Raw genomic sequence first — 22,285 nt, 5'->3', positions numbered from 1 at the left:
CTAGGTGGCAACTGAAATCTTCCTTCCCCTTTCCCCTCCACCGAAAAAAAAATATATAATTATTGTTAAATCTTTAGCAGCGTTTAGGCTGTCCCTTACATATGTGTCTTTGTTTTCTGCAGGTTTCGTGTTCACTGCCACCGAATTGTCAATCACAACATTTTCACAAACCTGATTCTCTTCTTCATCCTGCTGAGCAGCATCTCCCTGGCAGCAGAGGACCCTGTCCGGCACTACTCATTCAGGAACCAAGTATGCCACCTCCTTCCAGCCTCTTCCTGCTTTTAGCATGCTAGAACATGGGGGTAACCATCCACAGCGGGACCCGTCCCAAACTAGACCAAAGGTGGGCCTGTGGTGCTGGCAAGCTGCTGGCAAAAGGGCAGAGCCAATGAGGACAGCGGAGAGAGAATCGTGAGCATCGGTTTCATTTTTCAGGGCTCTTGTTTTTCTCAACAAAAAGAGGGCCTACTGAAAGTGAGGTTTATGTTTTACAAGTATCTCTTTTGAACCTTACCACTCCTGACTTGCTTGTGCTGTTCATTACCTGTCAGCACCCAGTTACCTTCCAGCATTTAAAAATGTAATGCAGAAGAGTGAGAGCTGAAGGCAGATCCCATGTCTGTTGTGCAGGAGTATACTGGCAATAAATAGCCTTTCTTGCTCATTGGGAGTGCAATATTCAATAGTCTGCATAGGTTAGAACATGCATACATAAGCGGGTAGATCTAAAGCGACCATAGTATTTTTATAAACCGTGTGTAAAGTACTGCGTATTTCTGCTCTGAAAGTATGTAAATTACACACATATATTTAACGCGCGTAATAATAGTAACATGCTCATAGTAAAACTGAGTTATACGTGGAGGCGTGCATTTTACAAGAATGCGCACACTCGGCTTTTGGAAATACTTGTGTGCATACGTGCAATCACCATTTCGCCGACACCTCCACCAGTTCATCCAGATCTCCACCAGTTAACACGTACCCTGCCCCCTCTCCCCACCCCACCGCCACCACTTAACCCAGATCTCCCACTCAAAAACTGCTGACGAAAAAACAAGTGCGGTTTTACTTCCTCAATTTAACAAGCGTAAAAGTGGAGAGACCAGGTCGGTAATGAACGCATGCGTTCCACTTACTAAATACTGACTTGTGCACGAGCTTCCAAACTCCCTATCCCCATTCCAGAATGCCCTTAAACCACTCCATTTTTTTCTCCTTTCACATTTAGGCACGACACTGCTGGTATGTGAATACGTCAGGCTCTTGCAAAATACTACTTATGCAGGCACATGCTACTTACATGCCCTACTTCCAATTGTATTCACATAAATGTTATAAAAGTTTACCTCTAAGCGTCACAGAATTTTCAGAAGTTACTGATGTTACTCGATAAGCCACAATAAGCCACTACAAAGCATGCGCCAAAAATCTTTATAGTATGTGTATCGGCTTAGATCAGGGGTGGTCAACTTCAGTCCTCGAAATCCACACGCAGACCTGGTTTTCAGGATATCCATAATGAATATGCATGAGGTAGATTTGCATGCACTGCCTCCATTGGATGCAGATCTATCTCATGCATATTCATTGTGGATATCCTGAAAACTAGGCTTGTTTGTGGCTCTCGAGGAACAGAGTTGGCCACTCCTGGCTTAGACTGTTTTGAATACTGTTCTTGTTTTGGCCCCATAAAGCTTATACAGTTTTTCACCTGAAGCAAAATAGCTCAGCATTAGATTAGAACTTCTGCAAACTGATATACAGGAAGGAGTGCATGTTTTGTCATCAGTAAAACTGATTAAAGCATTCTTTTTTAGATTTTTCTCATCTTTTCATTCTTGCTCCTGTTACTTTATATAGAGAGTGTGTCAATTATATTTATTAAATTAAGTTAATTTTTTTTTATGTTTTCTTAGATGTGGAGAAATGTGTAAATAGACTTTGCCCATTCACTAAATTTTTTTATTTTTTGACATTTTTTTCAACTCCTCTTTGAAATGAGCTGTAAATTGTAGTGTTATATCCATTTTCTAGTGCAACGTTTCCCAACTAGTTTGCCGCAGCATACTAGTGTGCGGTGGCTGGAGTGCAGGTGTGCCACGGCTGCAGTCTCATTTCCTGTTTCTCTCCTAGCCTGTAAAATGTCTTCCTGCCAGCAAAGGGCGTGGGAGAGTAGTGCTTAGCAGCAGCTGCTCCTGCTTCCCCTCTGCTGGCTCTCCTGTGCAACAGAAACTATATGGGGCTCTGTAGGCTTGTGAGGCCTGCTGGCCCCATGCAATTCAGATTGCAAAGGGAGGCTGCCAAAGGAGGAAGAAGCAGCACTTGGTAAGCCTGCTCCCAGATTTTTGCTGTTCAGGGATTGGGGGTGGAGTGTGGAAAGGAACAGATGAATGTGCCACACCGTGTGAGGGAAGGGATGATGCCAAGATTTGGGGAACAGGGAATTTGATGATGCCAGGGGTTGGGGGGAGAAAGGTGAACTGAAAGGGAAGATGATGATGATTCATGGGGGTGGGGAGGAGAGGGGAAGGTGATAATGATGCTAGGGAGTAAGGTTGAGGGAAGGTGATGCCAGGGTGAGGAGGAAAATGGAAGATTGATGATGATGATGTCAATGGGGGAGAGTAGTAGAGAGAAAGGGAAGATGATGGTGCCAGGGGGTGAGGAAGAGGGAAGAAGATTGAGGATGATGATGTCAGTGGGGGAGAGTAGTAGAGAGAGAGGGAAATTGATGATGCCAAGGGGTGAGAGAGAGAGATGAAGGCAAAGGGAAGGAGATGATGTCAGGGGGGAAGAGGGAAGATGGTGATGATGATGGAGGGTTAGAGAGAGAGAGAAGTTGATAATGATGATGATGATGATGTAAAAGGGTAGGGAAGAGATGGTGGAAGGTGATAATGCCTGGGGATGGGGGTGAAGGTTGGAGGGAGAGGGAGAGGGAAGGTTATGATGAAGCCAAGAGGTGAGGGAGAGGGATGGAGGCAGAGGGAAGGAGTTGATGCCAGGAGGTGAGGAGAAGAGGGAGAAGGAAGGTGGTGGTGGTGGTGGTGATGATGATGGGGGGTGAAGGGAGAGGGAAGGTGATGATAATGTGAGGGGGTGTGGAAGAGGTGGTGATGATGATGCCTGGGGTTGGGGGAAAATGGATGGAGGGAGAGGGAATGTTATTACGATGCCAGGGGTGGGGGTGAGGGATGGAGGGAGAAAGAAATGATAATGATGACGCCAAAGGTGAGGAAGAGGGGGAGATAGAAGATGATGTTGATCCCAGGGGATGGGGGAGAGGGGGTAGAAGGAAAGGGAAGGTAGTGGTGGCGATGATGATGATGTCAGGGGTGAGGAGGTAGAGAAAGAAGGTGATGATGCTAGGGGGTGCAGGAGAGTGATGGAAGGAGAGGGAAGGTGATGATGATGATGATGCAAGAGTGGGGGAAGAGGTGTTAGGAGAGGGAAGATAATGATGATGGTGGTGGGAGAGGGAAGGTGGTGATGACAATGTCAGGGGTGAAGAGCTGGAGAGAGAAGATGACAATGCCAGGGAGTGAGGGAGAGGAAGTTGATAAAACGAGGGAGAAGGAAGAGATGGTGGAAGAGGGAAGGTGATGATGTTGATGCCAGGGGGGTGGGCAATAGGGAAGAGAAGAAGATGATGATGATGATGATGATGATACCAGGAAAGAGGCATAATTATGATGCTGAGGGAAGAAAGAGGGAAAGGAGAAGGAGATGATGCCAAGGAAAGGGGGAGAGGGAAGATAGTAGAGAAAGTGATGATGGGAATGTGGGTGGTTTGCCATAACAAAATGACCCCTGTGCCAGGTGTGCCACGAAACAAAAAAGGTTGGGAACCACTGTTCTAATGCATGGGAGGATAGGGGGATGCGCCCTATTTCTCAGTGCAAATATTTTACAAATGCTTTTCTTTTCGGAACCACACCGTAATTTTCAGACTAAGAAACGATGTATGGCCTCTCTCCCTGCCCCAAGTTCAGATTCGCTTTGGCTGTCTATAGCAACAATCAATTCCATTCAGCAGTGTGTTATGTAATTATGAGGCCATTGTTCTAAAGTGCATCTAAATTCACAAAGGTGACTTTGCAAGCTAAAATTGCTGTTAGTTCTCATCGAAAGGGATAATGTGCGCTAATGGCCCATTTCAAGGTGAATTTTAAAAGAGATGAGGATTCCAAAAAAGCGCAGATGCGTTCACATCTAGCACGTGTGTTAGGATTCAAAGGTGGATCCTTAGGCCGACCGTCGTTGAGCAACGGTCGGGAGGCAGATACGCACAGCCTGTAGATAGAGCTTCGCCTGGAAACCCGTGACGCCCCCAGAGGAGCTGTGGACGCCCGGGTCGCTAGGGCTTAGGTGGCTTCACCCTGGAAGTCCGAGGTCCCCCCAGGAGGAGCCCGTAGGGACCCGGACCGCTGGGAGTTAGGCGAAAGACTAGCGTAGAAGAAAACCTGGAACCGGAGTGAAGGCAGAAGAGAAGTGAAGACGAACCGGAGTCGTGGCTGGCAGCAGGAAACACAAACGAGAAGGCAGTCTGAGGTCGGGGCAGGCAGCTGGAAACACAAGCGATGAACAATCCGGGGTCAAAAGCAGGAAACAAGAATCAGGATCAGGAACGCTGAAACTGGCAAGCAGGAACAGGAGCACCTGGAACTGCAACTAACTCACTAAGTGACCTCGTTGCAAGGCAATGTAGGAAGGAGTGAAGGCGACTTAAATCCCCCGCCGGTGCTGACGTCAGACAGGGGGCGGTTCAGCACATCCGGGTGCTGGACCGTCAAAAGCCGGCCCCTCACGCGCACGCGTTCCCCTTCGGGGGCGGAGTCATCTCCCGAGCTCGGCGGCGTCCTCCACGAGGAAGGGTCACCGCCATGCGGCCAGGCCGGCCCTGGCTCCCGCGGTTTGCGGCAGACCCCCGGACCCAGCTGAGGAGGTAGGAGCCCGGTCGCTGACGCGGCGACCGCGGTGATAACACGTGTCTCCGACCGATTTTATAAACCTGCCACATACGCACACAAGTACCGCTGCACGAATATCTTGCAACAAGTAATAAAAAGGGGCGGAGCCAAGAGACATGCATGTATGTTGCGCAGCGAAGGCAGTGCGCATCCAGTTCACTTCTGTGCAAATCTACTTCTGCTATTGATCAGGTGTAAATCTGAATAAAACTATTTTTACCCACACATGAAGGGCTTGAGGGGGTCTGGCTTGAGGGCAGAGTGCAGGCTAAAGAACTAGGCGGTGGCGGGGGGATCTTGATGACCTAGATATAGACTGGGCAAACTGATAGATGAACTGGCTAAACTGGTCATTTCCTTCTGGTGCGCATGTTTTAAAATGTACTCACTTGTGCGTGTAAACGCAGACTATTCCCAGCTGTTCTCATCCATGTTTACTGTACACGTCCATGTTTAAAATTAGGAGCACACATAACACACACAAGACCTATTTCCTACCATGTGCACGTACTTGTGTGCAGTATCTAAGCTTTCAGTGTATGTTGCTGCGTGCCCATACACACATATATATGGGCAAAAGCACACTCGTTTGACAGTTACCCTCCCTGTGCACAAAAATCTAATTATTTTCCGCAAGTGGCTATTTTAGTACGCAGATTTTTTTCTTTTGTGTGTTTTAATGGAATTTCACTGCCAGTGAGTGACTGGAATGCCAAACTATACAAAGCAGCCCATTAGTTCATGAACGCACATCTAAACTCTGCATGAAAAATGCTTCACAAATGCAGTTTTGCAGAAGACTTAACCATACCGCAGAGAGGTGTAGTTAAACATTTTGCAATAAAGTCTATTTTTTAAAAAAACCCTATACATGGTATTTTGCCACCACCTGATAAGAAAGTAGCACACGATAAAAACAAAGTAGCATGAGGACTGCTATATAAAGTGAGACTTTATGAGGAAGATTTGTAGTCTATTGCTCCAGTTACCATAATTGTTCCATGTTTATCAATGGAAATACTCCACTATTTTTATGAGAAAAATACTATTGTAAAACTAGAACCATCTCCTCCATACTTAAAAAATTCATCCTACTTTCTCTTAAAAAATTGTTAATATTGGTGTACACAGGCCTTCACTAAATGGAATGTTTTAAACCTGGTCACTGAAATATCAAAGCTTTCATAAAATCAAATTAAATGTCCTTTTTTTTTTTGAAGACTCTGATTCTGTCTGATTCTCCTTTCCATGATGCCGAATGTTCATGTATGAGTTACCTGTCTCCACACTGACCTTGTGAGGGCACTTCTCACTCTCTGCGGGGCAGTTTTCAGATCCGTGTGTACTTCTGACCCCCATGCACCCACAAGCATATTCTCAAAGAGAAACTCCCTGCAGAGTTTCCCCTTAAAAATGTGCGTCAGCGGTTGGGATGCACAAGCTTTGCTTCAATTGAAATCCCCGTGTGTACTTCCCTTCGATCAAATCCTGCCCCTTTTTCTCACAGGTAAAAATACCCAGGTTGTAAAATAGCACAGAGTCGTCTGCATACTGGGGGAGAGGAAGTTTTCAACACCACCTTCGGAAATTATCCTCTTCAAGCATTTGCAAAGCACAATTCTATCGCTTTTTTTTTTTTTTTTAGAGTCTATTTTATTCAAACCACAGAGAAACAGTACAATCACATCTCAGCAAATACAAAAACATTAGTCAATAACATGAGTCCAAATATGCAAGTTGCTGGACCTCAGAACAAAAATAGAGTCATCTCTTTGGTTTGTATATGGGCCTCCAAAAGAGGAGTACCCTGTAGCATCCCTTCCTTGGACCAACCCTCACCCTACCCTCACACCCCACATACAAACACACACTCCAACTGGTTCTCAATAACCCCCTAAAATAGTTTGTTAATCTTCTTCTCCCACAATCGAAAATACCCTCTCATCATAAAGCGTTGCTTAGGGATTTGTATAGAATGTCAACGTAATAATTCTAAAGTTGCCATCTGTAACATCGAATCTTTCCAAGCAGCGTCGGAGGGAAGGACCTCCGTTTTCCAATTAAGCAATATTTGCTTCTTAGCCAACATAAGGGCCACACATAGAAACGTTTTCCCCTCTTTGGGCAAACCTCTACCCTTATTCATCATGTATAAATATGAAAGGGAGCCAGACCAGGTAAGTTCACAGCCCAGGGTTCTATCCAATAATCCACAAACCTGCCTCCAAAAGTTATGTAACTTAACACAGCCCGAAAACATGTGGTATAAGATTCCCACTTGCACATTACATTTAGTGCAAAGATCTGATTCCCATAAATGCCTATAAGTCCCCAAAATCCAGGAGATATAAACCCGGTGGAGCAGTTTAAATTGAATTTCCCTCAAAGCAGCAGAAAATAAAAATCTGTAGATTTCTGAGAATGCCAGCTTCAAATCTGTCGGTTCAATAGGGACCCCTAGATCCTCGCTCCATTTGCCAGCCAGATGTGCCAGGTGTAGTTCCAGCAAACTATTTTTTAAGTGGGCAACCCAGATTGCAATTTTATTAAATTTTGGAATAGTATCTAGAAAAGTATCTTCGTCATCAGACAAAGATACTAAATTCAAATCCCCCTTGCACAATTGAAGGCAGTAGTGTCTCCCCTGCAAATAAGCAAAAAACTGCCAATGTGGAATCCCCTAAATCATCTGTAGTTGCTGAAACAAATAGAGAGTTAGGGGCTCCTCATCCACCCACTGAGACAAGTTGTGAAAGCCATTCTTGGCCCAGACCCGGAAGATTCCACTCTTCCTACCCGGTAGGAAATCAGGGTTGCCCACCAAAGTTATAAAAGGAGAAACAAGGCCACTTCTCTGAATGGAGGATCGCCACCACATCCAGACCTTATGACTAGCATGTAGCCAAAACGACATCTGCAGGAGTGAGGACACTTTGACTCTGGACGCATGTAACAGATTAAGAGGGTGATATGGAGTGACCCAATCATGCAACAGTCCCTCTAAATCGTATTTAGTGTTATCAGATACCCAAAATTGAATGCGGCAAAAGAGACAGGCTACATTAATGATCTGCAAATTTGGTAAGACTACACCCCCCTGAATCTTATCCAAGCATAATGTAACAAATTTGATATGTGAATGTCTCCCATGCCAAATAAAGGTCCCTATAGCTGACTTGAAAGCCCTTCTATCTTTAACCTTTATCCAGTTAGGCAACATTTGCAAACAATAAAACAATTTGGGTAATATCACTATCTTAATTAGCGCACACATCCCATAAATGATAAAGGAAGATCCTTCCACCTGTGAAGCTGTGTTTTCATTTTCTTGGGTTAAGTTAACATCATAAAGTAAAGAATCCTGAGTAGCCAAATATATCCCCAAGTACTGGAGAGTGTTTTTTGCCCAAACCAAGGGGAAATCACCAGTCCATCTATAAGGAAAGGAAGAATCCAAAGGAAGCTCCTCAAACTTATCATAGTTAAGATGCAGGCTAGCAAAATTCCCAAATAATGCTATGGTCCGCAAAAGTACTCCCAGAGATGTCTTAGGATTACCAATAAATAGCATGTCATCTCCAAACAGCCCCAGTTTCAAATGCTTGAAGTTGGATTCCTATAGAATCTGTATTGCGTAATTTGATGGCCAGAGGATCCAGAGATGGGACAAAAAGCAAGGGCGACAAAGAGCACCCCTGCCTAGTGCCCCTACCTAAGGAAAAAACGCTTCTGAGATGACTCCATTGACCATAAGTTGAACCCGGGGCTGATAATATAAAAGCTTCACCCAACCTATATACCGATCCCCTAATCTAAATTGTTCCAGGATCCAGAATAGGTAGGACCAAATGCTTTAGCAGTATGTAAACTGACTAATAGTCCTCCAGGATTCTTGACTGAGGAAGACTGGAGGGCCAGAACCGCCTTTAAAAGATTATAATTAGACCATCTACATTTAATGAAACCTGTTTGGTCCCTATTGACCATTCCTTTAATAACCTGATTCAAACGTGTGGCCAACTCTGCTGCAAGATTACCATCGCTAAGTTATGATTAATCCACCGCAGGCGCGTTACCAACCAAAAACTCTTATATGAGAGAGAGAGAGAGAGAGAGACCAATATGTAAGTTTACTATTTATACCACTGTAAGAGGGGGCACTTACCTCGGGGTGAGGTTTGGGGGGGTGGCAGTTTTACATACACAGAGGTACGAACAGAAAAGTTGACATCACTGAAGATTTTCTGTCATTTGGAGCGATGAAAGGTAAAGGAGGAGTTGATCTGTATGCCCCCTCTTACAGTACTAAAAATAATAAACATACATATTGGTTTCTCTTTCTCTCTCTCTCCCTGCCCAAGGGCCCTAACGCAAAATGACCCAGTATCTTCTTTACTTGCAAAGTAAATGATCTGCTCACCTAATTACATTAATTGTTGTCTGTAATTTTGCTATATTTCTCTTAAAAAGTAAAAAAAAAAAAACAGCATTTGCTCAGTGCGCAGGCCTCGTGTTGAGAAGGTTTCACGGTTCAGTGTACCGCAGAACGCATTGGTATGAAAGGGTCTGCTCCTGCACAACAGACGGTGAAGGTGGGTTTTAGCACAGTCTTGGAGGTGATCACTTTCCCTTGTGAAAAAGCAGGCTTTTGTCCAGGACAAGTGATGAAGAAGGGAGAGGGTTTCCAAAATTCTATTTTCTCTTTGGCTTGTTGCAGCATTGATGATGCTGACCACACAAACGTGTGATTGCCCAGGCCCCTGCTAATCTATAAAGAGGTTTCCCTAAGTAATTTATGCTGTAAAGAGTTTTGCAACGTCCCTATAGTAGACGACAGACAGCAGTGCTGAACAAATACAGCAAGATTATTGCTATGATTAACAACAGAGCTGCATGCATTGCAGATAAATGGTTGTATTTTTCTGTCATTTCTTTTCTCTCCCCCCCCCCCCCCCCCCCCCCCCCAATATGTTCCAATATACATTTCCATTATCGGTTATCATCAGACCTGGGATCATTTCTAAGCCATCATTTACCCCCACCCAGATGCTTCTGCCTTCTTACTCTAAAATGCAGTCTTCCCATCAGTAGAAAGCTTCATTGATCCTGTTCTCCTATCCCCTTTTTGTTTTACAGGTCTTATTCTATTTTGATATAGTTTTTACTGTCATTTTCACCATTGAAATTGGTCTGAAGGTAAAATGCCCATCTTTTTCCCTTCCCTCTCTCGTTCCCATCCTTTCCGTCCTTGTGGCTGATGCTAACACACACCTGCTGATGTCTTGGGTCCTGCTTAATATCACTAACCCACCTGTGCTTATTTTTCAGATCCTAGGCAATGCAGACTATGTCTTCACTAGTATCTTTACAATTGAAATTATTCTTAAGGTAACAACCCTGAGCAAAATACTTCTGATGTGCTCTCCTGCTTTGTCACTAGCAATCTTTGTGCTGTTTGCATATCTAGCATGGTGTCTTTCCTTTTTTTTTTTTTGTCCTATTGGCTTACTAGTTATCAAAGTCTAAACTTTTGAACTGTTGTTTCCCTGTACGTACCTGGATCAGTCCAGACAGTGGGTTATGTCCCCAATCCAGCAGATGGAGTCAGCACAAGCTTTGAGGGGGCGTATCCATATATACTACTACCCCCTCTGCAGGAGTTCAGTATCTTCTGACTCCAGCAGATGCGAGTAGGGGAATCAGGCTTCTCCTCCATTTTCCTTCTTTCTCACTTCTTTTGCTTGATTATTTTGCTGCCTTTTTCTCATGGATCAAGTTTGTATCAAGTCTTGTATCAAGTTTAAAAAAAAAAAAAAAAAAAAAAGAAAGTAAAGCAGGGTCCTTTCACCTTTTGGGGAGTGGCTTATCTCTCCTGTCTCTTTTCTGCAGCCGTGCTGTTTTCTTTGTCGTTGCAGCAGGGGTAAGTAAGTTTTTCTTTCTCTGTAGTTTTTCTTCACAGCACAGCTCCTGGTGCCCGCAAAAGCCGGTGGTGCCTGCCTCTTCGTTTTTCTTCACTCACCCGCGGCCATTTTGCAGCTCCCCGTGGGCTGCTGCCGCGCTTGGGAAAGACTTCTGGGGCGGGTTGTGTGGCCGGGAAGGCCCCCCCCGCGGCACCCCCCTGTAATTGCGGACAGCGGGCAGTGCGGGCCGCCCGGGCCCCCCCGCAGCGGCGCTTTCGTGCGCATGCCCCCCCCCCCCCCCCCCGAGGCTTTTGCTCTTTTTTTGCCGCTGTTTTTCATCTCTCCCACAGCGATCCCGATGCCGCGGCCGTTGCGCTGTGCGGCCTGCGGCGACCCGGGGTCCTGGATTTCCCGGGAGGACATCTGTGCATGATGCCTTCCCGGGGGGGAAGGTACCTCACAGTCCCTTACTGAATTTTCTTTTTTGCCCGGGCAGCGCGGGCCGGCCACTCCGCCATTTTTGGCGGGAACGGGGGCCAGCTTACATTCTGAGCGCCCGGAGGCGCAGGACACGAGGGAGAACGTCTCTCGGGAAGACCCTACAAGCGGGGGCGCCCCCCCGATTCTGTTGCAGGAGCCAAGCACCCAGAGCCAGGGAGCAGGAACCACGCCGCCCCTCGAAATGCACCCGGGCAGGCCGGGATTCTCTCCGGAGTTTATCCTGCTCATGCATACAGCTTATCTACAGGGGCTGGACACACCTGTGGGACCCCCCCCTAAGATCCCACGGATGTCGCCCTCGGCGCTGGCCCCCCCCCGACCCTTCGGGAGCAGGGGCCTCCCGTCCTCCTACTCGGGTCCGTTCGGCGCCAGCGGCAGTGGGGGCGGTGTCCGACCCAGCGGGACAGGGACCTGACCTCCCGGACTGGGGGCCAAGGGGACGGCACGCAAGAAGGGGCTGATCCGCGTACCCTACGCCTCTTCCAGAGGGAAGAACTGGACGACCTCATCCCGCAGATCATTCAGGAATTAGATTTGGACCCTCCACCGGACCCGCCTGCTCCAGTGGCTTCCGCTGTCGTCACCTCCTCAAAGAAGGGAGATCCAGTCCTGGCGGCGCTTCGGCCGAGGGCTCGGGCTTTTCCTATCCATGACTCGTTTTTACAACTTCTCACCAGGGAATGGGACACCCCGGAGGCCTCCCTGAAGAGCAGCCGGGCGATGGAAAAGCTGTACCCGATCCCTGAAGATTTTCTGGACCTCATCAAGGTCCCAAAGGTGGACTCCGCAGTGTCGGCGGTCACGAAGAGGACGACTATCCCAGTAACGGGAGGTGCGGCATTGCGAGACACACAGGATCGTAAGTTGGAGGTTTTCCTTAAGCGGGTCTTTGAGGTCTCCGCGCTGGCATGCGGGCGGTGATGTGCAGTTCGCTTGCCCAGCGAGCTAGTCTCCTTTGGGTACAACAACTCCTCACGTCTCAGAATCTGTCGGCCGATGAGGCTGCCCAGGCAGATCGGCTGGAGGCCGCGGTGGCGTATGGGGCGGACGCCTCGTACGATCTTTTTCGGGTCCTCGCAAGATCCATGGTATCAGTAGTGGCGGCATGCCGACTACTATGGCTACGCAACTGGGCGGCAGATACGTCCTCGAAGTCCAGTCTGGTCTCTCTCCCCTTCAGGGGCAAGTTCCTCTTCGGGGAGGATTTGGATCAGATCATCAAGTCCCTGGGGGAGAACGCTGTTCATCGGCTGCCAGAGGATAGGTTTCGTCCATCCAGAACGTTTTCTTCTTCTCGGACCAGAGCCAGAGCGCAGCGGCGCTACAGGGGATACAGACAGGCGGCCGCCCGGCCATCCGCCCCCAGGTCTCAGCCCTGGTCGCGCTCCTTTCGCGGGCGTCGGCCCGCACGCACTACTCCCGGACCCGGGAACCCCTCTAACAAGTCTTCACAATGATGCCAGTCTCGCCCACTCCTCTGTCCCCAGGATTGGGGGCCGGCTAACGTGGGCGCGGATCACCTCGGACCAGTGGGTCCTGGATACCATAAAACACGGCTACGCATTGGAATTTGTCTGCCCTCCGCAGGGAAGGTTCATCTTTTCTCCCTGTGGCTCGGACCTCAAAAGAAGGGCGGTGCAGCTGACTCTGGACAGACTCCGGGAGATAGGCGCTATTGCGCCCGTGCCCTTCGGAGAGGTGGGCTCGGGCCACTATTCCATCTATTTCGTCGTGCCAAAGAAGGACGGTTCCTTCCGGCCTATACTGGACCTCAAGGAAGTCAACAAATCCCTTCGAGTCGTTCGGTTCCGCATAGAAACGCTCCGATCAGTGATTACGGCGGTACATCGGGGGGAGTTTCTCGCCTCCCTGGACTTAACGGAGGCCTACCTGCACATTCCCATCCGCCCGGACCACCACCGTTTCCTTCGTTTCAAAATCCTGGACCAGCATTTTCAGTTCACGGCTCTCCCCTTCGGATTGGCGACGGCGCCGCGCACCTTCACCAAGATCATGATAGTCGTGGCTGCAGCCCTCCGGAAGGAAGGCATCCTGGTTCATCCTTATCTGGACGATTGGCTCATCCGGGCGAAGTCATTCGATCATGGATGCTCAGCGGTGACTCGAGTAGTACAGTTTCTACATTCCCTGGGATGGGTAGTGAACTTCTCCAAGAGCTCCCTCACTCCCTCGCAACGCTTGGATTTCTTGGGGGCGACCTTCGACACCCTACTGGGCAAAGTTTTTCTGCGCCAGGACAAGGCTCAATCCTTGCGGGATCACACACGACGGTTCTCTGCATTGCCAGAGCCCACCTCCTGGGACTACCTACAACTCCTGGGAGTGATGGGGTCCACCATCGACCTTGTAGCTTGGGCTTTCGCGCACCTCAGGACCTTACAGTGGGCGCTCCTCTCCCGGTGGAAACCAGTATCACAGGACTACCAGATGATTCTCCCGCTCCCGCAGAATGCCAGGGACAGTCTGGGCTGGTGGTTGGATCCGCCGAACCTGGCCCAGGGCATGTCCCTCGATCTGCCAAATTGGGTGGTGGTGACTACCGATGCCAGTCTAGCAGGCTGGGGTGCAGTATGCGATCGAAGCGCCACGCAGGGGACGTGGTCCGCGGTGGAGGCGAAGTGGTCAATCAACCGTCTGGAAACCAGGGCGGTCCGGCTAGCTCTGCGACATTTCCTCCCGCTTCTTCGGAACTGGGTAGTCAGAATTCTATCGGACAACGCTACCACCGTGGCCTACATCAACCGACAAGGAGGCACGCGCAGCCCGCAGGTAGTGCTCGAGGCGGCGCTGCTGATGCAATGGGCGGAGCGTCATCTCGTCCGGCTAGCAGCCTCGCACATCACCGGGGTGGACAACGTCCAGGCGGACTTCCTCAGTCGTCAACTGCTGGACCCAGGAGAGTGGTCTCTCTCTGACAAAGCGATGCAACTTATCGTCCAAAGGTGGGGGGCCCCCCACCTGGATCTGATGGCGTCCGCTCTCAACGCCAAGGCTCCATGCTTCTTCAGTCGCCGGAGAGAGCACGGCGCGGAGGGAGTGGATGCCCTGGTCCTTCCGGGGCCCCCACATCTTCTGCTCTACGCTTTTCCACCGTGGCCTCTGGTGGGCAGGATGCTCCGCAGAATAGAAAGCCATCAGGGGACCATGGTCTTCGTCGCTCCGGAATGGCCCAGGCGACCCTGGTTTGCAGACCTTCTACAGATGGTGATCGACGGGCCAATCAGGCTGGGGCACCTCCCCCAGCACCTACATCAGGGCCCGGTATTTTTCGAGCAGGCAGAATTCTTCTGTCTTGCGGCCTGGCTTTTGAGAGGCGCCGCCTCTGGCGTCGGGGCTACCCGGAGGCGGTAGTATCCACGCTATTGCGGGCACGAAAAACATCGACGTCGGCAGCCTATGTTCGGGTCTGGAAGGTGTTCGAGCTGTGGTGTACCAGCCAGGCCACGAGACCCGCTAAGGCTTCTGTACCTCAGATCCTTCAGTTTCTACAGGCGGGAGTGGAAAAAGGGCTCGCGGGACCCTTGTCCCTCCTGGAGTCTTAACCTTGTGCTTCGCTCCCTGTCGGGACCACCGTTCGAGCCGCTGCGCAGCGCAACGATAAAGGATCTCACTCTCAAGACTGTTTTTTCTTGTGGCCATCTGTTCTGCTCGACGCATCTCGGAGCTGCAGGCTCTGTCGTGTAGAGAGCCTTATCTCCGTTTTTTTCCGACTCTGGAGTTTCGCTTCGCACCGTTCCCTCCTTCCTGCCGAAGGTGGTTTCTGCATTCCATGTGAACCAGACGGTGGAGCTGCCGTCCTTCTCCTCCTCAGAGCCGAAGATGCTCCGTCTCTTGGATGTCAAGCGCACTCTGCGCCTCTATCTGAAGCTACAAATGAGTTCCGGATCTCTGACCATCTCTTCGTACTCTGGTCCGGACCTAAGAAGGGGTCTCAGGCCTCGAAGGCGACCATTGCCAGATGGTTGAAGGCCGGCATTACTGCTTCCTACATTGGGGCGGGACGGATTCCCCCACCCGGCATCGTAGCGCATTCTACACGTTCTCAGGCGGCTTCCTGGGTGGAGTCTCGCTCGGTATCCTTGCAAGAAATTTGTCGAGCAGCCACCTGGAAATCATTACACACGTTCTCGAGGCACTATCGTCTGCACCTCGCCTCTTCGGTCTCTGGACACTTTGGCGAGCAGGTTCTCCGAGCAGGCCTCGCAGGACCCCACCCGGTTTAGGGAAGCTTGGGTACATCCCACTGTCTGGACTGATCCAGGTATGTACAGGGAAAAGAAAATTATTACTTACCTGCTAATTTTCGTTCCTGTAGTACCATGGATCAGTCCAGACGCCCACCACGTTTTGGGTTCTTGGTCCTGCTCAGCTCTGCGCTATTTCCTGTTCACAGTGCTCTGTGTCTTCACAGTCGTTTCCTTTTTGCTGTTTTTCACAACTCCCTACAAGTTGGTAGGATGTTTGCCGTTACTTGTTGCGGTTACAATTGTTTTAATTATCTGTTTCCACAAACTTGATCCTTCGGGGGTTTCTACTCGGGCTTTGATATACTCGATACTGAACTCCTGCAGAGGGGGTAGTAGTATATATGGATACGCCCCCTCAAAGCTTGTGCTGACTCCATCTGCTGGATTGGGGACATAACCCACTGTCTGGACTGATCCATGGTACTACAGGAACGAAAATTAGCAGGTAAGTAATAATTTTCTTTTAGCTCCTGTCTTAAAATCGCCATTGGTGGGTATAAGCTTGCATCTCACAGCTGCGGGGTTTCCAGAATCCATCTTCCAGGATATTTTTTTTTTTAGCTTGCTTGGGAAATGTAAGAAGTCGACTTATCCAAGAGCTCCAGTATCAGAGAAAAGAGAAGACCCTACCATCACATACCTACATGCTACAGAGAGGAAACCACAGTGCAGCCCTCTCCCCACCCCCACCCACCCCACTGACCCACTATCTCTCCCCATGAAAGTAAACTTCAGAAACTTTATCACTATAGGTGTAAAATCAGAGCAGAATGATATTGATTAGGACCTTTGTTAGAAAGTCACTGTAAAAAAAAAAAAAAAGCTTATGGTTTGTCACCATTCCTAGCTTGTAGCCTAGGCTTAATGTCATATTCCCTATTCCTTTCTGACAGCAAAGGGGGAGAAAAAGAGAGAATAACAGAAGAAAAGCAGGCTAAGAGTGGAAAATGCAAAAAAAATAAAACTGAGGCAAGACTTTAAGTCTCTGAAAATAAAACGAACAGTCTAGTACCTCATATGTGAGTGACCTTAGGCAAGTCATTTCACCCGCCATTTCCTCAGGTACAACTTAGATTTACCATCTAAGCTTTGCGGGGCAGAGACCTACTGTACCTGAATTGTAACTTAAATCTACATTTCAAACCCAAATATTTTTTTTAACGTGGACAAAGTTTAAATTTGCATGCATAAGCCGTGAAATATTATTAGAGTATTCCAGAATTGAAGCAGAGGACCTGATTTATCAAGGGTGGTGATGCCTTTTTACTGGTCTTACATGCACTTATGACCCAAAAAGGATGATGATGGGACCTTAAGTGTTGCAAAAGCTATCAGTATGTATTAGGTTAGGCCAGTAAAAAAACGTTTGCTGGCAACTTGTTTGCTGACCTTTACTTGATGGGTTTTTGATTGTTTTGCATATGTAAGGCCCTTGCTAAAGAGTTGTCATCCCACTATTGCTTTAAAATCATAAAAGCACATCATAAGTTAACCAGCAAGTACAGACACAAATTACATGCACAGTCCACTTTGAAAATGATCTCACCAAATCTTCCCGCACACACACCTGCTATTTAGTACGTGGAATTGTGGGTGAGTGAGGGGTGGAAATGCACGCACATACATTAGAATTTTCAAATATATGCACAAAAGTGCAAACCTCTCCAATTCCCCTTTTCCCCAGAAACATCTCCGTTCAGTCCGTGTAAAACTTATGCACAAAAAGGACGTCCTTCGGTAAGTTTACCCACCTATCAGGTGGACGGCGTTTTAAAAGCCCATTTCTGTGGGTGGAACACCATATTACTTGTGGCAATGCTTTTGAGAGGTGCTCTTTTTAAGACATTCCAGTGCTAAAACTGTAAAACAGTCCCAGAAAGCAATATTCCCCTTGCAGTTGGCTGTTCGTGAACTGCATCATTTCTAGTTGTAGAACTACAGCTGTGGTTAGTAAACTTCATGGTAGGGAGAAGGGGTTGAGGTGGGCACATGCAGCATTATCTTATCTATCTGGAGGCTAAGCTAATTAAGTCTTTCAGCAGGGAAGACAATAAAGGCAATCCCTGTCCTTTGACGGAAGCTGACCTATAACTTTTCAACACTTCCCATCCCAGTTGCAGTGGTTTCTCCGTCCTTCCAGTATTGCCAAACAAATTGCATGGACTTTAAAGGCATCTTTACCACGTTTGCCATGGAAAACTGTAACCCCTTGGCCTCTCTTCAACAGTTTCCTCCGGTATAAATTCTAAGCTGTAATTACAGTTTCTGCTTTCCATTTAGACTGTGTTTAACTTATAAATTACTTAGTTTCTGCTTTCATAGAGGTGGGTAGCTAGAGAATCAAACCATCTATTATATATCAAATTATAAATCATTTTATTTTCAGCTCATCAGAGAGACTTTTTTTTTTTTTTGTTAAACTGTGCTACATCTTTGGTTTTCAAAAGAGACCCCTGCACACGCAGGAGTCAGTTTTCAAAGGGTTTTGGTTCTTGCTTTTGGGAATCAGGCACCTGAATTGGCCTCTGGAAACTAGATGAGGGCTGAGCACCTAAAATTAAGTACCTAGAAACCAGGCAGTTACAGGATGGGAAATAAATGCTTAGCACTCATTTTTCAGGCGAATGACTTGCACGCCTAAATTCAGGTCCCTAGGTTTTAGATTTCTAAACTGAGCGGATTGTCATCTGAAAACTTAGATCCCCAAATTTAACTGAAAATCCAACTAAACACAGGGATCTAAAATTTAAGGATCAATTTTCAAAGGGTTCAGGCGCCTAACTTAGGTACCTAAATTGGTACCTTTGAAAATTAACTAGGGCTCAGCACCTAACTTTAGGATCTTAATTTTACTACCCAAACTGTAAACTTATAAACTGTAAGTTTATATTTCTAAAAAGTGTTTGGCTACAGGGCTGGAGTTAGGGCAGAGAAAAAAAAGTTACAGGGATAGCACTGATTTCATTTTTAGGGATCTATTCCTAAATGTAAGCAAAAGAACTACAGGCCTTCATTTAGGACCATATGTTTTAGGCGCCTAAATTTAGGGAATTTTCAGCTGGAAACTTAGAACCTGATATTCAGAAGAAAATGAGGCCAGAAAAGTCAGACTTATCTGGCTAAGTGGTGCCACTGAATATTCGGCTATAGTCAGCGGGCTTCACTTAGCCAGATAAATGACTTAACTGGCTAAGGGGCAGATTTTAAAAGACTTATGTGTGCTGGGCCTATTTTCAAAAGGCCCAACGGCGCATGTAAAGCCCCAGGACACGTGTAAGTCCCGGGGCTTGAAAAAATGGGCGGGGTGGGGGCGGGGCGTGGCCAGAGGCCTCTGCAGGGCCGCTGGGCCGGGGGATTGCGCGCTGGCAGTTGGCCGGTGCGCGCAAGTTACGCCTCTGGCAGGCGTAACTTCTACAACAAAGGTACGGGGAGGTTTCTTTAGGGCTGGGGGGGCGGGACAGGTAGGGGAAGGGAGGGGAAGGTGGGGGGGGGGGGGGAAGGAAAGTTCCCTCCAAGGCCCCTCTAATTTCGGAGCAGCCTCGGAGGGAACAGGGAAAGCCAGCTGGTCTCCCCATGGGCTCGGCGCTTGCAAGTTGCACTAGTGTGTACCCCCTTGCACGTGCCAACCCCTGATTTTATAACATGCGTGCGGCTGCGCGCGCATATTATAAAATCGGGCGTACATTTGTGTGCACCTGGTAGCGCGCACAAATGTAGGCCACGTGCGTAGGTTTTAAAATCTGCACCTAAGTTCTTAGCCGGATAACTCAAGAGAGGGGAATGGCCAGATCAGGGAGGAGTCAGGTTGGCCAGATAAGGGGTTCATTTACTAAGCATTTTTTCCCATAGACACAGAATGGGAGAAAATCTTTAGTAAATATGCCCCTAAGTTTAGTTTAGTTTATTGTTATTTATATACCATTACATCAGACGTGCCTTCACAACGGTTTACAGAGATCAAACACAAAATAAATACAATGCATCATAAGATAGTTACGGCTAACTCTGTTAAAGAATAAAAGAGTTATCCAGCCAACTCTGATATGCAGATAAGTGGATAACATTTTGGCTAGCTCTTGTTGTCCCACTGAGCTGTCCTAAAGTTACACTTATCCGGCTAACTTTAAGGTAGCTGGGTTTATTCAGCGGCGCTGCTGCGCCACTGAATATCCCGGCTAAGGGGGTCATTTTCAAAAGTGATCGCACGCGAAAAGTCCCTTTTCGCGTGCGATCACTAAATGGGGGAGGAGTCGGCCCCGGAAGAGGAGGAGTCGGGGCGGCACTGGGGCCGACGCTGCGGTGACATCGCTGGCGGCGAAAGGTAAGGACCCTTATCGCCGCCAGTTTCGCGCCGAATAACTACACCTTTTACGATGTAGTTATTCGGCGCGAAAGCCGGCAGCCAGTGCACCGCAGTGGTGCGATGGCTGCCGGCTTTCACAGGCCCGCCCCCCGCTTCGCCCCACCCGGCCCCCGTTACCGCCGGATTTAGAAAATCCAGGCCTGTTAGCCAGATAAGTGTATCCGTCTAACTCTCTGAACTGCACAGAGGCTCAATATGGACCATGCCACGGAAAATAGCCCAAAATTTAGGCTCCTAGAGGCCAATATTCAGTAAGGCAGCAAGTAGTCAAGTTATCCAGCTAAAGTTAGCTGAATAACATGTCCTGGCTGTTCAGCGGGATAAAGGTCTAGTTGAATATCCTTGCCTAAAGATAAATGCCTTCAAATATTGACCCCTTAATTTAGGAACTGAGAATTTATTTTTTAAATTGACCCCCTTAAGCTTTTTACGTGAAAATAAGAGACCCCAGATTCAGATGATTTAATTAGGGAAACTGAAGGATGCCGCTTCTGCCATTCCCAAGAATAAAAATTTTAAAAAAGTCCTTATGGTTAACCTAAACAAGAGGATGACCTGCTTCCTAATTTCTTATGACCAGTTTTTCCTCAGGAACTTTGAAATCATGTATCCACCTGGGCCCCAGGCATCTAACTTGCTTTTTCGAGAATATAGTTCAGATGTAACTTCCTTTCAATTTCCACTTGTTGTAATGTAAACCGATATGATGTGAAAACGAATATCGGTATATAAAAACTATTTAATAAATAAATAATGCCCCAGCAAAGGAGTGAGAAAGATGTATTTAAAGCTCCCAATGTGGGTTTTCCTTTTACTGACCCTTTCCTCTGTTTACGCCCTTATTCAAGCAGAATAAAGACCGAGATGTGCCGCACTGGATACTTATTTACCAGATTTCTGAAACAGGTTTTATAAATATATTACTATCCATGCCTTCGGTTGTTTGCACTTTTCTTTTGAGTTTCAACTCGCCCTTTGGGATTTGTCTTATAAAGTGGGTCAATTTTCAAAGCCATTTTCCCACAGAAATGGGTTTTTTGAAATGGTAAAGGTCTGCACGCAGGGTCCCCCCTGTGTGTGTACATTTATCCGCGGTTTGAAAAGGCTTTCCTGGAGAAGGAGGGGGATCGGGTGGGATTTGAAATAATGTGCATTTTCAAAAGCAGGCACAACATTTTTCCTGTAGAAAATACGCACACATAACTTACCAAGTGGGAATGTGTGCAGGTAATTTTGGTGGAATCGTTTTCAAAGGGAAAGTATGCACGTTAGGTTAGAAATTGTGCCGCCCCGTCGCCCCTCCCCCCCTTGAGGCTGTCGACCCCTTGAGCATGTCCAGCTTGGACTGATGCTAACAGTAAAGCTATGTTTGTGTTTTTGTGTGCCCTCTCTACAGATGACAGCCTATGGGGCATTCCTTCACAAAGGTTCCTTCTGCAGAAACTACTTCAACATCTTGGACCTGTTGGTGGTTAGCGTTTCTCTCATCTCCTTTGGGATCCAGTGAGTACCTTGTGTATCCCCCTCCCCCCCCAAGATTATCTGATTCCCAGAGACAGTATTGGCGATTAAGTTTTACAGAAGAAAGAGTCAGACCGTACACTCTGTCGTCCTCTCTTCTGCACAGCCATTGATGTACCGCCAGTCTCTTATCAAAGCGTTCTCACCCATTCTGTGCCCTCCAGGAGCTTTCTTCAGCACCCCAAGTGCAAGACAGCAGTGGCATCTTGAAACAAGAAATGATTTTTTTTTCTTTGCCACAGAATTTCATAAGAGGCAGTGGCAGTTTGTGCAGTGCCATCAGCCTTCATGTCTTTGTGGCACCTGAATGTCTCACACTGGATAGAAGTCCTGTGCTGGCTGAACAGATTTGGAAAGATGATGTATGATGATACAATAGCTGTAAGGAAAGATGACACAGAAGCAGTGCCATTACTGACCATGCCACCACACTGTTACAGTGTTGTGTTTTGCAAAGAGATCTACTAGCCAAACCCATTGCAAACCAACCTAGAGCTAACTGTTCCCACCAAACTGTCTTCTCCTGAAATTTGAGCTTTCCATTATTTTTGTATTCTCACTAACAAATTCAGGGCACTAGATCAAAACATTAACAGCCTTTTTTTTTTTCTAAGACCAGTTCTTTTTTTTTTTTTTTTGCTGTCGTAGAAAACTCTTGACCCTTTTGTATGAGTGAGATGGCTGATGTCCGCTTCAGGGTGCACCTCGTAAGCACTTGGCTTGTGTTCTGGATGAGGGAATTGTGTTTATATCTGT

General features: G+C 47.6%; 1 protein-coding gene across 18 annotated transcripts in view; it reads left to right on the top strand.

Annotated features, from left to right (window-relative positions):
• The window catches only part of CACNA1C (calcium voltage-gated channel subunit alpha1 C), a 1,539,476-nt gene that overhangs the window by 1,216,052 nt on the left and 301,139 nt on the right, over nt 1–22,285 (top strand). For 10 of the 18 annotated variants that reach the window (XM_029599874.1, XM_029599877.1, XM_029599868.1 and 7 more), the window contains 3 exons: nt 123–252; nt 10,113–10,172; nt 21,405–21,511. In XM_029599874.1, the coding sequence (XP_029455734.1) occupies nt 123–252; nt 10,113–10,172; nt 21,405–21,511 (297 nt within the window). Of the gene's footprint in view, nt 1–122; nt 253–10,112; nt 10,173–10,304; nt 10,365–21,404; nt 21,512–22,285 lie in introns of all 18 variants that reach the window. The other 8 variants (XM_029599882.1, XM_029599878.1, XM_029599884.1 and 5 more) reach the window with 2 other exon arrangements.

The sequence above is a fragment of the Rhinatrema bivittatum genome, chromosome 4 (genome assembly GCF_901001135.1).
Source record: "Rhinatrema bivittatum chromosome 4, aRhiBiv1.1, whole genome shotgun sequence".
Classification (NCBI taxonomy): Eukaryota; Metazoa; Chordata; class Amphibia; order Gymnophiona; family Rhinatrematidae; genus Rhinatrema; species Rhinatrema bivittatum.
Note: the sequence above shows the minus strand (reverse complement) of the source record. Positions and strands in the feature narration are given on the sequence as shown.